The sequence below is a fragment of the Aspergillus lentulus genome (genome assembly GCF_001445615.1).
Source record: "Aspergillus lentulus DNA, contig: Alt08, strain: IFM 54703, whole genome shotgun sequence".
Lineage (NCBI taxonomy): Eukaryota > Fungi > Ascomycota > Eurotiomycetes > Eurotiales > Aspergillaceae > Aspergillus > Aspergillus lentulus.
In genome coordinates this window covers 4249755-4267020 of record NW_028322118.1, presented here as the reverse complement: position 1 = coordinate 4267020, position 17266 = coordinate 4249755, and the positions used below count along the sequence as shown (strand labels likewise).

General features: G+C 49.8%; 5 protein-coding genes across 5 annotated transcripts; 2 read left to right on the top strand and 3 right to left on the bottom strand.

Annotated features, from left to right (window-relative positions):
- Positions 1-1065: 1065 nt before the first annotated feature.
- Positions 1066-4238, top strand: ALT_4575 (putative LPXTG-motif cell wall anchor domain protein; the record flags this gene model as incomplete). The annotated part of the gene is made up of 2 exons (XM_033559032.2): positions 1066-2283; positions 2385-4238. The coding sequence occupies 2 exons, from the start codon at positions 1066-1068 to the stop codon at positions 4236-4238; spliced, it is 3072 nt and encodes a 1023-aa protein (XP_033414923.2).
- A 1543-nt stretch (positions 4239-5781) lies between these two features.
- Positions 5782-6972, bottom strand: ALT_4574 (KH domain-containing protein; the record flags this gene model as incomplete). Its single annotated transcript, XM_033559033.2, has 2 exons — positions 5782-6476; positions 6585-6972. 2 exons carry the CDS (start codon positions 6970-6972, stop codon positions 5782-5784), a joined length of 1083 nt encoding a protein of 360 aa, XP_033414924.1.
- A 938-nt stretch (positions 6973-7910) lies between these two features.
- Positions 7911-9311, bottom strand: ALT_4573 (alcohol dehydrogenase family protein; the record flags this gene model as incomplete). Its single annotated transcript, XM_033559034.2, has 6 exons — positions 7911-8013; positions 8093-8214; positions 8273-8737; positions 8795-8891; positions 8966-9112; positions 9175-9311. The coding sequence occupies 6 exons, from the start codon at positions 9309-9311 to the stop codon at positions 7911-7913; spliced, it is 1071 nt and encodes a 356-aa protein (XP_033414925.1).
- Positions 9312-11536: 2225 nt separating this feature from the next.
- ALT_4572 (uncharacterized protein) lies at positions 11537-12919 on the bottom strand (the record flags this gene model as incomplete). The annotated part of the gene is made up of 1 exon (XM_033559036.1): positions 11537-12919. One exon carries the CDS (start codon positions 12917-12919, stop codon positions 11537-11539), a length of 1383 nt encoding a protein of 460 aa, XP_033414927.1.
- Positions 12920-13262: 343 nt separating this feature from the next.
- Positions 13263-15803, top strand: ALT_4571 (GTPase-activating protein GYP6; the record flags this gene model as incomplete). Its single annotated transcript, XM_033559037.1, has 6 exons — positions 13263-13373; positions 13428-13529; positions 13580-13753; positions 13826-14343; positions 14409-14551; positions 14611-15803. 6 exons carry the CDS (start codon positions 13263-13265, stop codon positions 15801-15803), a joined length of 2241 nt encoding a protein of 746 aa, XP_033414928.1.
- Positions 15804-17266: the final 1463 nt, after the last annotated feature.

Genomic DNA, 17266 nt, shown 5'->3' with positions numbered 1-17266 from the left:
GTAAGGGTCCTCGTCTCGGAAGGTAAGCGATGCGAACTTGGTTTTGTGTATACGCGGCGGTCGACATAGACTATTATCGAGCTCGCATCATTCAAATAACTGCAATATGCTCTTCGAATGATCGAGTAAGGGGTCTGCGGGACTACGTGGCAGTCCAGGATGATCCAAATGCCCAACTACAGTTGAATTGTCGGTCTGCTAACTCAGGAAGCATTTCATATCAGCCTCAAGATGAAGCTCGTTGGGACACATTGTCAAATTGGCATATAATTTTCCTCAATAGTATTTGAAAAGTTTGGACCAAGGATGGAGACTGTATAAACCATGGTTCAGCGGCTTCATTTGTTTGTTGTTGCTCCAGAAACTATATCCATTCTATGTAAACGAGGCTGAGAGTCTCGGAGAAAGAAGAGTGAGAGAAAAATTGCTCGGCTCTTAGGGTTTTCTGTCATATTTTCAAACGGCTTTTTTTTATCCACTTCTTTTCAAACACTGACTGTGTTGGAATTGTCACGGTTTCCTGTGTCAGGATATCTATCCATCAGCACAGCGTCTCTATATTTTCCGCCGGAGGACGAACACCCAAGGCATTCTGCTAACCGAACTCCCATCTTCTTTTGGAGCCCTGTAAACAAATGTCATTTCTTCTCTCAGATATAGAAATGGACACATCATCTTGATCAACATTTATTCTCCGGCATCTGTAGCCCCGTCTGAAGATGCTCCACTCAGCTCCAGATTATCCCAGCCACCATCAGTTTCTGTTCCTGGTGGCCCATTAGCGTTCCTCTTTTTTTCCCCTGTCTAATGAGATCAGTCACCATCGTCATGGAGATTACTGCTATTAGTAGAGCTGGTTGATTAGAGTGGTACTCCGTAGATAATTATGATGCCCCTCTTTTTTTTTCTTCTTTCTGCGAGACTCGCTTCCCTGCTTGTTTCCAGAAATCCAAACGTTCTAGTCCAGATCTCTCCTATGACCCCATCGTCACCTGCTAGCCCTTTCCACCAATTCGATTCGAACATGCGATTGTGCATCCTGTCGATGCCTGACCTACATTGCAGATGTCCAAAGACGTAACTTTCTCCCCCGTGTCCACCATCATCCCACGATCTCCTCCAGACCATCTCCCAAACCCTTATGTTCGACTCCGTCGCCGACAGACAGATTCCGCGGTGGTTCTGAAACGTACCATTCATGCACCCCAGAGAGACCGGCACCCCATTCTGGCTCGCCGTTCGATTGCGAATCCTGCATGGGCAGCAGAGTCGATTTCTTCTTCTTTCTCTCCCACTACCTCCTCTGTCTCGCCCAGGTTGAGCCCGATAGGGTCATCGGCGGGTCCAACTCAGGCCGAGGACTTCCAGAAACGCCGACAGACAACACGCTACGACCTAGATGATCGTCAACATAATCAAGTCTCCAGCTACAAGTCTCATCGCGACGACCAGAGTAACGCTACAGCTAAAGTTTTAGGCCGTCAGACCGTCATGTTTGCGGGCGCCTCCCGTGACACGGGCAGGGCAGCCACGCTAATATCCACCAGTACCAGCGCCTCCCCATCAGCACCAGGAACAACAATCACAACCTCAACAACAACAACAACAACAACAACAACAACACCAACGGCACCAGCAAACTCGAGCCCATCATCAGCCTCGCATCCCTATCCATCTTCTGCTTCATCACCTCGTTTACCGCAGAGTCGATTTAGCTTCGAGTATCAGCTTCCCTGGCACAAGCGGGCCCTGCCGACCCAAGCTAGCTTTCCCAGTGAAGCCCCCTCAGACACTGATCCGACTCCGAACCCCCAGCGCGCTTTCTTGTACGACAGATCTCGGCGGTCAGTGCCAACCTTCAGTACCTCCCGTGTTCGCAATTCAACCGCGCCTGCTTCTCCGTCGCATTTGCCGTCCCCGTTGTCAATCTCAGAGAAGTCTAGCGATTTTCCCCTGCCGTTTGATGCCGACTCGATCGACAACGCCCTGAGTTTCAATGCATCGAAGCGTCGTCGTAAACCGTCCTTGTCACAGTCCCAGCAACAAAGCCAGGCAGATGTGAAGAGGAGGATGCCGGTGTCAACAGCGACTTACGTCCAGGGGAGCCCACAGGCAAGCGATCGCGATCGCGCAATCCACAACTTAGACCAGACCGATCAAGATGATGGCGCTAGAACGCCAGTCGCAGAAGATCCCAGATCCAAGAATGAGGACATCTTCTTGAATATTGCCCGATCAGACTCAAAGCGGCGCGACTCCTTGGGGCGCTCAGAACTTAGACGGGTGAGTGACAACCTGTGTGCGATGGCGATCACGATAATTTTGTAATCCTTTCCGAATTTCCTCACGCGGTCTTTTACTGACAGCAGTTGAATACAAAATAGTCGCGGCTTGGGTTGTCTAATGGCCACGTTCGGTCACCCAATTCTCGATTGAATGAACAGACGCCTTCCCCTGATCAATTACGGTTGAGCACTTACGACACCCCCTTGCACTCCCTCAACAATTCCCCATCAAACCCTTACAGCGCCCTTCCTTACTCCTACTCGGCCTCCGCTCATCCCTTTGATGACCATCCTCGCTCCCGACATTCCGCAATAGGCTCAAGTTCGAGGTCAACTCTTGGCATATCGAGAAGTAGGCTTGGCCAGGCAAGCCCAGACACATCACCATACTCAGCCGAACTTCAAATAGAAAGAAGGGGTTCGCTACAAGATCCTCGAGTTTACCGCCATTCTGCTCTTGCCAGCCTTCGAAGCAGTCGACAGGCGTCGGGCTCCGATGTCACAGAGCGGCCGCGGCCCGAGCCTGATCGATCACGACAGGATGGCACCGAGTCGACCTTGTCAACGACTGCTCCGTCTACAGTCTGGGATGAGCTGGAAGATCTGAAGTCGCGAATCAAGAAGCTGGAATTGACCGGAAAGCTGCCGCCGTCGTCTCAAGCTGCGATATCGACAGTCTCCGGAGAGCGACCCCGCACTGCAACCACTACAGTAACGACCGTATCCTCTTCTCCAAACCACAACTATAAGATAAGCCCCTTAGCGGCGGAAACGGAGGCTGCCACGGCCACTAATCCAGTGCACCCGCTTTTGCAATCGGCTCTACTCAAAGCGAGAGATGTACTGACCAACGAGGTGTATAAATCGCTCGAGGCCGCAGTCACAGATGCGCTTGCTCTCTCAAGCCTAATAGGGACTAATAAAGCTCCCTCTGGTGGAGTTTCGGTTGTCAATGGCTACAGCTCCTCTGACCGGCAGTCTAGGCGAAAAGCCGACAGTGTCTGCCGCAGCTTGACAGAACTCTGTCTCGCTTTATCAGACGAACAGCTTTTCAAACAGCAAATGCCGGCCGGCGACGATGACACTATAACCCAGTTACCTACCAGCGCGAATGAGGAGTCGTCAACGCTCAATCGTTCCCTTCGACGTAGTATGACCTTGGAGCCTGAGGTCCCAGGCCGACGAAAGAGCACCACTCATGTATCTAGTCGTCTAGAGGCACGTCGGCAAAGCCTGGCCAATACGAACGGCAACAGCAGCAGCAGCAGAAAAGACCTCTCTGCTCTCCCGGATGGCAAAAATCCCTCATCGCCCAGCGCATCTGCTCCTAAAAGCCGACTCAGTCGTCTCTCAACTTCATTGCGTAGCAAGAGGCTACAGTCCGAGGACGAAGACGCCGACCTGCCAAGTCCGCATAGTCGCTCGATCTCAAGAGCGATGACCGACATTGAGAATCCAGCAGCGGCACAGCGCCTCTCACCGCGGCAGCGGGTGGTGCATGGTTATACCGCCTCCCAACAGGTCTCAGATCCTCAGCGCCATCAAGGCTCCAGATTGTCGTATCAATCCACGCGTACACAGGTACAGCAACCACGCACCCCGACCGCACCGCAGTCCAGCATTCCGCTACGCAGAAGCCTTGCAATTCCTGCGAACTATACGCCGACCACATCCCGCTTGAACATCCTTGCTGGTTCTCGCAGATATGGTACCCCTGGCATTCCTTCAGCCGCAGGTGATGGTTCGGTGCCAGACGGCCAGAGTGACGGTATGTCCTCTCAACATGGTCTGTTTCAGACAAGAATTACCGCACCATCGAGCAAGCAGGCAGCCAGCTATACCCCCATCCAGCAGAATCGAGCACGAGCGAATAGTATGGGTGTACGAACATTTGGTCTCAGGCAGCGACCGACGGCCGCGTACGAAGATCCTTTAGACGTGAGCATCGACTGATCAATCGCCTCGTTCTTGTTGTTCATCCATTGTACTTTTTCCGTCGTTGAACCCACCCGGAGTCCGTCGGTTTCCATTTACGGCTTTTTTTTTTTCATCTAACGCAGCGATTCATACCTGGGTTTTGGGATATTCTTCAGCCGGCGCTTTTTCTCCTTTCGTCTTTACCATGCGGCTTATTCGATTGCCCTGGCGTAGCGTCTCACCAGAGCATTAAACAATCACGGCGATACGGGCTCAATTGCGAGCATCATAAATTCCTTTCTCACTGAAGCATATCCTTACGATCAACGCTGAATTTCAATTTCCCGACTTGCCACGATTCATGCGTACCTGCATGCATTGACGACATCCACATCCCATTCGATGTTTCGTGCTCAGCACAGTACATGCTCTGGTCTACAGTCCCTTCCCTTTCTAACTCATTCCACTTTCTACCTATACATATCTGTACCTCATGCTCTGGGTCGGAAGAGCGGCCACCCATCCATTTTCCATTTTGCATCCGCACATTCAGGTGCATAAAGCATAGATTCCTTTCATTCGCATTCCTTTTTTGGGCTCTCCGTTTCCAAATTCATGTATAAAGTTGACTTTCTCTTGTAACAGTTTCCAAGCCAACAATTAATTGCATGATGAACGATTGTAAATGCGACGCCAAATTTGATTTCAAGTTGAAAAAGTCTCTATTAATCCGAAGTCATGGTTTGTCTACAACGTAACAATGATTGATTACTGGAGAGATCATGTCGGAGGGGTGGAACCTACGGTACGATAAGTGGAGGTCAGGCGTCAGCTACCCAGATACACTCATTCGCTCACTGCAATCCATTTCATTTTGAGATGAATTAGCCTCGTAAAAATCATTATTCTTCTCTTGATCCACGGTGAACACGATGAGCTCATGCGGACACACATGTTGGATGGTCTTGTCAAAGATGAGAGACAACAGGGGAGACAGGAAATAGGAGAAAAGCCCCCGTGATATGTGCTTATAGTATGAAGCATAGAGGGCAGTTGCACCGGAGAAAAGCCATTGAAATGGATGATACATCGCGGGTTGGTTAAGTGTAAAATATTAGGGAACAATATTCAGATCCGATCTTGAGAATATGGAGCTAGAGGACAACGATATTGCAGCGAGCAACTTTTCAGAGGAGACGTGAGCTGGTAAAGGAGGAGCCAGAGGAGAATTTGGCAAGGAAGATGCCCAAAGACAGGGAGCTGGGAGGATACGTAGATACTCAGTATCAGTAAATGGTGTCATTCGTTTTCTGAGCTCGAAAGTCATTCAGCATGAGGCGACCGGTGGAAGATTGTGAGATCCATGGTAATTGATAGGTATGTGTGCTCCACCGCAGCAACTCTGTGGCTTGCCTGTAATTAAGGCAGCTGAATAGGATGTAAAATAACGAAACCGACGAAATGAACAAAAAGAGACACATGAAATTGAAAGCAAGACATTGAAGAAAAAATGCTTGCTCCTCGGAATAAGGCGGGCACTGTGACGAAACGTGTCGACCCATTAAACCATATAGAGCATTTATTCCTGAGGCAACTGGCTACGGCGAGTCTTCTCGGCCTCGAGATTTTCGTACAACAAGTACAGAGCCTTCTCATTAGCCTGGGCGCTGCCCATGATCGTGAACATGCGCTCTCCGGTCTCATCGTGAGGCGCTTTAGCGATGGAAATGCGGGCTCCAGAGCTTCTGCGAATCTCGGTGATTTTGCTTCCACCCCTGCCGATGATGCAACCGACCATGTCCGCAGGAATGCTGATATTCTGAGTTTGAATTTCTTCGCCGTCCTCAGTGACAAGGGGATAGCCGCGGTTGGAGGTATCTGGATTAGAGCGTCTGCCGTAGCCACCGGACTGGCTGTCGCTGAAATCGGCGCCGTTACCGGTGCGGTTGTACGGACGACCGTTGTAGCCGTTGCCCGCGCTGCTTGTGTTCATCGAGGTGGATCCGCCAACCGATGCACGAACAGCAGGATTGTAAAGGATTGTGCCGGTTCCCCGCTGCCAGTCATCGATGAGGCATTTTCCAATCTCCCAAACCGCCTTCTCAATACCCTCTGGGGTTCCCTGCACTTCCACGATCCGTTCGGTAGACTGAGGAAGCATTTCTTTCTGAGCGACCATTCGCACTCCGGAAGCATCCTGGATGTGTTTGATCTTCAGACCTTGTCGACCGATGATGGTTCCCATTTGATTGTGGGAGATCAGGAGGCGGACGGCTAGGCACGATATGTTAGTGAAATGGGGTACAAAAGCCGCACAAGCGCGTGCTTAGACATAGTCGTTGCAGATGGTCCGGAATCCTCCATGGAGAAAGGGAAACATACGATGAGTTCCATTGTTGTTCACAATGCCACCCATGCCCATTTGCGGGGCCCCTTCAAGCAAGCCCTTGGCAACCAAGGCATAAGCCCGCGCTGTACCTTGCAGAGGCCCCGTGACGGTCAGGACACGATCATGAACACCAGGAACGACCTTGCTCACTCCAGCCTTGACACCGGTTTCATCACGGAGATCGGCCACGTTTTTACCGGCTTTGCCGATAATCACGCCTGCTTCCTTAGAGGAGACGATGGCGCGAAGGGTCAGCATAGACTGCGCGTATTCCTCTTCGGTCTTCGGAGTGACTTCCATGTCACCCTCGTCGGCAACATTCATGGCATCGGCCATCGTCTCGTCAACCGGAGGGGCGTCGCGCATCTCGGTGGAGTCCATGGTTGAGAAGTGGAGATGAGTGATTGATATAGGTCTTGGCAGGTATGATGTAAAATTCAACAAAGAGCTCCTAGAATGGGTCGTTCTATTGCTGGTCAGAGAATGCGTTCAAAACAGTGAAATGGTTGCCTAGCGGTTCCCTCTAAAACGATCATGATGAGCTCATGGTGCGGAGAGCGTGGCATAGACAGACCCCAGAGAGAACCGAATTTGAAGTTGATTTGTGCGCATGGAGCACCAAAATAAATGAACAAAATGGAGATGTCTTACCTAGGAAGGATGATCAAGGTCGAGAAGAGATGGATAGGCGATGAGGAGAGATGAGACGGAATAGACGAGGGTATAACGGCGGACAAAGAGGTATAGGAGGGGTGTAAGTCGTTGAGCTGTTCAGAGGGGGTTCGGTAGGCGGGGGAGGCGGAGAAGAATCCCAAGAGAGACAGGAAAACGGAATAGTGAGAAAGAGGAAGAGGAAGAGAGAAGGAGAGGAGACGGAGCGGAAGAAGGGAAGGAAATGGAGGGATGGAGTGGGAGAAGACGGTAGATGGAGGAGAAAGAGGATAAGTTACTGAAGGGAGGGAGGAGGGGGAGGTTAGAGGTGAAGAGGAGGAGGAAGAAAGAAGGATGAGAATAATAATGTTAAGAGGAAAAGAGGAGGAGGAGAAAGTAGTGGCAATTACTTTTGGGTACGTGGTTTATTATTTTATTATTACCTTACCTTACTGCGGGAAGGCTTTTGCTTGGCTCTTATTGGGTTGGGGATTTTGTTTGTTTTTGGCAGGCGGAGATGTAAGTTTGGTCACGCTTCATTTATTTAGGTAGCTTTTCCGCTGCAGAAGACATGCGTTTATATTGAAAGTACGTCTCTATATACTATAGGCGTCTTGAGCCACAGGAGATGGATGAGTCTTACACTGTCCTGGGACACGGATACTATTTCATTTACCGGCTTCGAAGATGACCTTTTGGACTTTCATCGCATTGAAGAGCTCGTAGGCCTCCACCGCGCGCGAGAGGGGCATGATATTCTCGGTCATGAATCTGATGTTTCATTAGCCAAACAGAAGTCAATCAAGCATGCTTCTGCAGGAGCTTTTCACAAAATGATGCGCAGACATACCCTAGCAGATGCTGGTTCTTCTTTAGAACCTCCAACGCTGCCTCAGAAACAGACCTGACCGGGCATCTGCCCATTTGGACAGCGAGGTTCTTTCCGTATGCCTCGCTTCCATTCCACGGAATCTTGAAAGTGGTCAGGATCGTTGTCGCTCTTAGATTCCTGCTGCTGGTAGAAACTCACCTCTCCGTTGTGAACTCCCACACTGCTGAGAATACCCCATGGCCGCAGCAGATCAAATCCAGTCCTCAGCGCTGGGCTGAGACCAACCACCTCGATGACAGCATCCGCTCCTCGCCCGTTAGTCAACTCTTTGACGCGCTTGCTTAGTCCCTCTCCATCTGTCTTGAAGTTCCAAGGCTCGGCACCGAGCGACCTGGCAAGTTCAAGTCTGGACGGGACAGCGTCAACGGCCAGTAAATGCTTCGGTTTGAACTCCAGTGCGTTGATCAAAGCACACATTCCGACGGGGCCGCAGCCGATGAGCACGACCGTCTGCTCGGAGATCTGCTCTGGGGTCCGTCCCTTGAACGCATTGCTAGCCGCAAAGTAGCCAGTTGGGAAGATGTCGCCCATGAGAACAAGGAACTTTTCGTCAATCCCGTCGGGTGCTTTCATTGCAGTGCCCTCTGCATTTGGAATTCGGACCTATGCGGCATTGATAAATGTCTAGGCGGTAATCATGGGCGAGCAAAGAGCACTCACATACTCCGCCTGTCCTCCATCCAAGGCTTCGCATCCAAACAGGACATTCTCCTCGCATCGGGAGGAAAAACCTTGCTTGCAGTAAAAGCATTTCCCGCTGTTTTCGGTCTATATCAACATGGACTCCGTAGGCTAAATCTAACCAAAACTCCCGTTTCTGACGCTACATACCAGGACGTTGTAAAGGCACTCACAACCTTATCCCCCTTCTGAAACTTCTTTACAGCATCACCAGTCTCAACAATAACACCGGTGAATTCATGGCCCATGATAAACCCCGAGCCAGAAGGCTCAATGCCACGATACGTATGAAGGTCGCTACCAAGGCCCGGCTGAATTAGCACAAGTACGATCACTACCGTAGCAGCGGGTGTACTTACCTCCCACAGAGGGCAGTATAAGTGACCTTCACGACGATATCGGCCGGATCCTGTATTTTGGGCACTGGTCGTTCCTCAAGGGCCACCCTGAAGGGCTCTTGGAACACGACCCCACGCATAGTATCCTTGGTGGCCATGCTGTGTCAATATGACGAGCTACTGTTCCTTGCAATGGGCCTTAGTGGTAGCCGTCTATATATGAGTTCATCCCGAAAAGCAAGGGTGCGGAGTGAATTGAAAATGATTGTCCTGCTCCACACCGATAACGGCAGTCCCTCACATATTGTTCCTTGATGCGGGGCAGCATCTAGCTTGCAGGTATTCCATTTATGACTAACAGAAATGGGATATAAGACTCGGACTGGCCTGCTTTTGGTAAGTGGCCTTCATAAATGTGTATACTATCCATTGTGTTTTCCTTAGCGGATTTCTGTCCAGGACAATATATATCCAGGTAATGATGTCGGCTTGCGACACTCTTTTACCTTAGCTATCGAAAACAAAGAGCATTGAAATGCCGTCACATGCGATGCCTAAGCTACGACTCACTGGAACGTCAGACTGCAACAGACAATCCAGGGTGAAATGAAGAATAGGTGGTACCTGCATCTACGCAGGTGCTATATATAAAGGGCTATGAAGAAGAGCCGTTTGACAGTGTATTGATATAGGGAGCCTCTATTGCACCCTAACCTACTGGAAACGCCCATGCAGTTTGAAACGGATGAAGTCCAGAACGCCTTGTCCAACGCCTTTCCCAAGCACCCATAATGGAACGCTCACTCGAATCAGTCTTGAACTTCTGAGTCATATTCTCCAAGTCGTTCAATGGCGACGTTGCAATCCGGAAGTTGAATGCCTCTTCTGCCGTCGACTAGACATCCTATCATCACAGAATGGAAGATGGCTTTCAACACACCACACATAATAATTCTTCCTCCAGAATGAACTTTCCCTCCTTGTATTTCTCACTTGCCTCGTACGCTTTGTCGTACTTCCACCCTACTAGTTCGGCGCATTGCCTGCAGAATATGTCTCGGACGATATGCCTTCCGGTGGTCATGTTACGTTCCACAGCCTCGGAGTGGGTTACATTGACAACGGTGTTGAACAAGTACGCCTTGCCATGTTGGCCACGGAAATTCTGCGGTAGAGATGAATGGATCAGCAGATGCATCAATAATGTAACAGAGAAGAACCACAGTACGGTAGTACTGACCCGACTTATAATATCATTGTAATCCGCAAGGTGCGTTTTGCATTTCTTGCACCCGAATATTTTGTTGGAAGTGAGATAGACGTTGTACGCAAGACCCATGGTGACCTGTATCGCTTTGCCTTCCCACTACCACCGACCTCTCAAGAAAAGTCCTGGAGTGCGAGCTCAACGAGATAAGGTGGGTAATCCGTAGTTGCCTCAGTGTATGGAGTTTGGAATAATTCTGACGGGAGCGATCAACGAGTTATACTGGCGTTCCGGATTGCCCGCCCTTCTTAAGGTCCTGACAAGGAGTTCCCGCTCTGAGAAGAACCCCACCAACAATACCTATATTTGACGTGGCTTCAAACCTGAACGAATGGAGAGTTCCGGAAGGTACGCTCCCCGCTTTATGGACTGACTGTACAACTTTGGAAGAAGGAAAGCATATATATGGTAGTGCGGAAACAGCGGCTGTCGCACCGGGTGAAAGGGATCATGTATGTTGACCACGGTAGGCAGTACCAAATGTTCTAAATTTGCTTCAAGGTAAGCTATTAGGAAGATAAGCGTGATCAGTGAAGATGTGATACAAATGACGCGGCAGGTACAAAGTGGTACTCAAGGTACAGAGGCAGGGAGAAGGAGGCGTAATGAACAGGCAGTTACTCATGGTTCCTCATTCCAAGCTGACACTTAAGTACCCCCGCACGGGAACACAAGGTCAAGTACGTGACACAGTCAGGACGCCCAGACCAGCCACCACCAGTGGCGCGAGAGCAGCCACTCAGCTCCTGATCATTTAACATCCTGAACCACCATCTTTCATCATGAAGAATTAGCGTGTTCAGTTGAACATACCCCAAGTTCATTATTTACAAAATCCCTTCTGTTTCGAAGGCAGGATGGTCTTATCTCTGTTATCGGACTACATACCGAGCTATGTAGATTAGCCCAAACAATGTCAGTTCGAGCAATCAGCCACCTTGAGTTTGCAATGGAACATCGGATGCATGTCACATACTCTGCACTGCAAAGACAAAGAAATAAAATGGCGCAAAGGAAGTTTTGCCATCAACTAAGGCGTCCAGAAGCGCGCTAAAAAGCTGCAAATCCTAGAAACTCGGAGAATGTGGCATTCTAATGGTGGTCTGTATGGCATTATTATCGTTGAGCTAGAAGGCCCATGTTCTTTTCCCAAAAGCCTTTGCACTCGCTATGACCCCAGTGCTCAATCCACCATTCTCCGAAGCTGTCTTGCACGTTCTCATCGATTTTTGGCAGTCTCTCATCACGCTTCAGCCCGCAAAGGGCGCAAGCATGAGGGGCTTTGATGGCTCCCTGGGCCGCGGTAGCTGTTACTACACGAGCATTTTCTGCAATGGCCTGGATCGGCTGCCTTCCGGAAGCCTGAATCACAGAATTGAAGAGTGCGGCTTGATCACGCCACATTGTGAGGACGTCAACAACCTCCTGTTGTTCCTTGATGGTCTCGTTCTTGTTTACAGTACTGAGTTTCATTCCGCCTTGCTTCCCTGAACGTGCCGGGCCTATTCGCATGCTTTGACTCAACAATGTATCCCGTTTCCACCGCAGAGTGCGACCAGCGACTACTCGTGCAGCCACTTTCAAAGTGCAGAGCGTAAGGGATGCGGTGGTCTCAACCTGGCCTTCCTGTTGCAGACCTCTTCTCGCCTTGGTAGTTTCTTCACGAAGTTGCTCAAAAATCCTGGGAAATAACTCCAAGAGAACAGACGGCGGGGGTATGTTTGTAGGACGGATCTGAGATTCGGATACCTTTTCTCCTGGCATAGTAAAATTAGAAGACGTACGGACGACTGTCCCAGCCTGCGGGATTTTGCCCTGAGGACTCCTCGATCCGGAAGAGCTTTGGAGCTTCGCTGGCCTGATCTCTGCAGGTGGCCCATCGATGAATTCGCCCCAATCCTCAAACGAGTCGTCCTGCGCAGGGTCGGGTACAGCAACGGGACCAACAGCCTTAATATGAAAACTGGGCGTATCAATCGACTGTCTGATAGCGGGCTTGCTGGTGTTTGGTATTTCCGAGTCTACAATCGATAGAGTATCCATCACGTCAAGCAGTGTAGGAGCATCTCTGGGTCTACTTTGACTGTCTCGTAGACCATCCTGCTGTTGAAAGCGTGCTGCTGGCTGATTTTTGGCTGTCGCTGACTCTGCAGATTCAAAGTCCCCCCAGTCCTCGTCCTCATCCTCATCATCGGGCGTAGGCTCCAACGTAGCGTCAAATAGTACGTTACTTCCATCACCATAGTCCTGCAACTTTTGAGAATCCGTGTTCGACGCTAATGCAAACTGGTTTTTCGGTGCCTGTGACTGTTTTAAATGTGACGAGGAGGTCTGATCTTGAACATCGGGTTGAGGATTAGAGGAGACCACATCTTCTAATACGTCCAAATCGGGGATCAGCGAGTGTGCTTGTGACCCGGGCCGCCGCTGATGTGAGACATTTGAAGGCTGCGCAGATGGTGCCTTGTATCCAAATTCGGCGAATAAGTCTGCGGACATTGAAATAGAAGGCGAGAATAACAGTCACTCCGTAGGCTCAGAGATTCCGCGTGAGCAGGTGGGATGCTTTCAACTCTCAGTCGAACTCCGATAATGTCGAAAATGTCATCTGTGCCAGTCATAATCTGCTGTCCAACCAACCAGAATCCCTATGGTGCGAATCCGCTTCTCGGGTCTATACAGATATTATAGACCATTGAGTAATTTCGAATAAGAGGGCGAGGATTTGGAGGATCTTGAGGCGACCATAATGATCACGAAGAAAGCTAAGCTCATTTCCATATGGCGGGGACCACCGCCCGCCACTGAACAATGATCGCCCAAAACCTAAGGCTCCATTCATATGATCCGATCCGCATCACTTGACAATCCAACTTCCGTCATCGCAAGTCTGCTCAGTAAGACATCGCTGCTGAAAGCCCTATGGAGAAATGAGAACCCTTTCGGATACAAGGTATAATTGCCTGTAACGCCAGAGGAAAAGACTTACTAATGGGTCTCTAGACAGAGATGGAATACCCTATTTCGCGACAATGCTACGCCCTCCGCCCTCCGAGATGCGATCAAATCAGAACAAGGAGACAAATTATGCAACGACGGATTGAGATCTGTCTGCTGGAAGGCATGCAGCTGCGGCACTTGGCAAGACGGTCAATTTAGCTTACCTGCCTGCAGGCGTTCCTGCTGTTCGACGATCTCGATCGCTCACAATGGTCACGAAGGACATCCGAGTCGCGGGACGCATATACCGCGCTGAAAGCGCACTATCTGAAATACATTGAGCATCCAGATGATTTACCGTCAACAATCGACCCACTAGCGGATGATGCAGAGGTATGCTACTTCTAGTCTGCTACCGTGGCCTGTCATTGCTCGCACATCTGACCCTGTGTTTGCTGCAAAAAGTCTCCCTGGCAAACTCTACGACAAGATGAGCAGATGAGAGCAGATATATCCCAGGATGTTGATCGATGCTTACAAGAGAATTTCTTCTTCCGTGAACCCGCCACCAAGGCGAAAATGATTGATATTCTGTTTATCTATGCAAAGTTAAACCCGGATCTTGGCTATCGACAAGGCATGCATGAGCTATTGGCGCCTATTCTGTGGGTTATTCATGGGGATGCGGTTGATGGGAAGGTGCTCGAAGAGTCCTTAGCTAAGGAAGAGGGCGATGATTTGATGCTGCAGCTGCTCAACGCTGACTATGTTGAGCACGACTCTTTCGCGTTGTTTTGCTCTGTTATGCAAACTACTCGAGTGTATTATGAGCATAACAAGGAGCGCTCTGCCAACGGTCAGATGGATGAGATACCTATTGTCAACCAGTGTCAGCACATTCATCAGAATCTCCTGACGACAACAGACCTCGAGTTAGCCGATCATCTGCAAGCGCTGGAAATTCTGCCTCAAATCTTCCTGACGTAAGTGCACCAGGGCGAGCACGTCTATTCGTTCAGCTGAGAAGGCTCGCTAATTTCTCGGGTAGTCGGTGGATGCGCCTGTTATTTGGTCGTGAATTTCCCTTCCAAGATGTACTTTCCTTGTGGGATCTCCTCTTTGCAGAGGGCTTACGGTCGGAGCTTATAGAGTTCACATGTGTTGCAATGCTCCTACGTATTCGGTGGCAACGTACGTCTGATATGATCCCTCATTTATTCTTTGTCGCTTGGTATGCTGATACACTTTAGTACTGAGTGCTGGATATTCGAGCGCTCTGACGACATTACTTCGCTATCCTTCTCCGCAACCGCACTCACCACAGGCTTTTGTGCACGATGGCCTGTATCTGGAGCAAAATCCCACCCCAGAAAGAGGCAGATTTCTCATCTCAAAATACTCTGGGAAGCCACCCGATCCTACGAAGACGCTCGATAGATCAGGTGAAAGATTCCTTTCACTGAGACGGTTCCACTTGCGTAACGACTCCAGAGAGGACAGCCAAACAAGCTCTCCGTCGAGATCACCCGCGAGGAGTAGTCCCAAGAGCTTCGAAGGTCTACTCCAGGATTTCTCCGAAGGTCTTCAGCGACGTACCGAATCATGGGGTGTAGCCAAAGCAGTACGAGGTGCAGTCAGCGAAGCTAGGAGGAACATGCAGGCGATGCAGCCGGAGAGGCTCCCGCGTACTGCGCTGTATGATAGCACGCCATCCGCGGTGCATAGAAGGAATTTGTCGAAATCCGAGGAGCCAGAAAGGGTAATAAATCTCAAAACTCAGATACAGATCTTGGAGGAACGAAACAGATCACTGGCCAAGACGCTCAGTCAAGCTCTGAACGACATACGGACTCAACTGATGAAAACAGAAGATCTCAAACCCACGACTGCGGACGCCCTGAGACAAGCTCTCATGCAGATTCAGTCGGTTCAAACATGCCTGGAAGACCCTTCCAAGGCTTTGGTCACTGTTGCCGGACGTGAGAGTGCGGCTAATGATGCCTCTTTGAATGTCCCTTCTGAGCCTCCAATATCCACGGACAATGCGGTCGAAGGCGGAGGGGCAAGAGAAGGGCAGCAAGCCCCAAGCGATCCTGAGAGGCCATCCGTCTCATCTGTCGCAGTGGAAAATAACCTTCATAAGTTGCCATCAAGTAACAAAGTGCCTTCATCACTGCCAATAAGGCCGGCAGCTCGCCCATCTCTGGCCGACTCCGAGTTCTCTTGGATGCTTGGCGGTAGCCGGCATCTTTCCAGTTTTGTTAGCCCGGCCTCGGTACCGCCGGAGGAGACCCGATACGGTGACACAAGGAACAAACCCCATACACTGTTTGGCAATGGAGCAAATGAACACCAACGCTCTCAGGATGAGCTCGATAGTCTCGCGTTGCGCAGTCTTGGGGGCACCAAAGTTCAAGGACAAGGAAGCGACAGCACGTATTAGGAGGATGGCTTGCCATCGGGGACACTCCGACCTTGACTTCCTTGAATCCGATGCGTGATATGGAGTGAGTCGGTTGAAGTATAGTAGAACCCAGCACAGCTTACATTTATACAATGTCATATTACAAGAATCCTCAAATGAGAGCAAAGGTCCGTTCTGAGAGTAAGTCTACTGTGTGGACGAAGGCTGGTCGGACGTAGATCTCCATGTTGCGCCGATTGGGCTTTCATGTGTGCCAATCATAAGGATAGTTCACAGCTACCTTAGTCTGCCAGCCTAACCTACAAGGGTCTCACTGGAATCGCCCTGAAATTTCCACTGACCCACTAGTAATAAGGGAAAGAGAGGAAGTGTACCTCTCTACGGAGTAGGCTGATCACAAGATCACAGCATGAGGGGTCAACCATTGTGGTCGAAAGACGTATTGGAGGGGTGAAGGAAATGGAACCGGAATCCACCTTCAAATGATGGCAAACAGTTATCTGATGTTATTGGGAGCCGCTCCGCGGCATTGACTGGTATAACCGTAAGAACTTCCATACCGGGGGGAGCTACCACATTACATCACCATTGATTGTTTTGTTCTTCAGGTATCTACATCTACTCCATAGAGAGGGAGAGAATTGAATCTCCGTAGGCATATCCTACCCAGGTTCCAAATATGCCTGACTGATAAATCTTTCTACAGCATCTCGGTTAATTCTTACTGTCAACCCTTTCCAAGTTTCACTTCTCCCGTCATCTATATAGTTACAACCTCATATCTATACTCTATCTTGCTATTCCTCCATGATCCTCGCATACTTGTTGTACCCCACGTGCAAGACTAAAAACAGGCTAAAGAAAACACTCTGCTCCATATGTCTCAATCGGTCCATACAATCAAAGAGAAGCCCAACAATCAAAGGACGTCATTGCCTCCTCCAGCATGAGATGGATGATCCTACTTAAGTGCCTAAGACCACACTAAGTTCTAAGCACATCCATAGTCTCCACAACGATAAAAACAACAAATGGCCCGTGGTTATATCCATTAACCAGACTACAGGAGCAGCTTTCCCACTTGTCTTTTCTATCCATTCCATCTCATCACAGCTCCCCCGCCTTTCCGTCCGCTCTCTTCAGGCTTTTGGATAGCTTTTGTCTTTTCTTCTTTCTATCTCAAGTTCTGGCATTTGTCTACATAAACGTGGATACATCTACCTTCTGTCATTAACCAATGACGATAACAAAAGCGTAGGTATTTTTAAGTCCTCAATGAGACGTTAGATTTGTCTACCATACCCTTGAGCTCCGCATGCTACGGCAACGTATACCTGGTGGTGGTGGTGGTGCCTGTGACCTACGAGGCAGCTGCCCTTTAGAATTTACTCTTTTCGCACTCAGTCCGCTGATCGCTTATTCTTCATTCAGGCGGCAGACGACCTTCGTTTAGAGGAGACAATTACTATTCTGTGACCTTG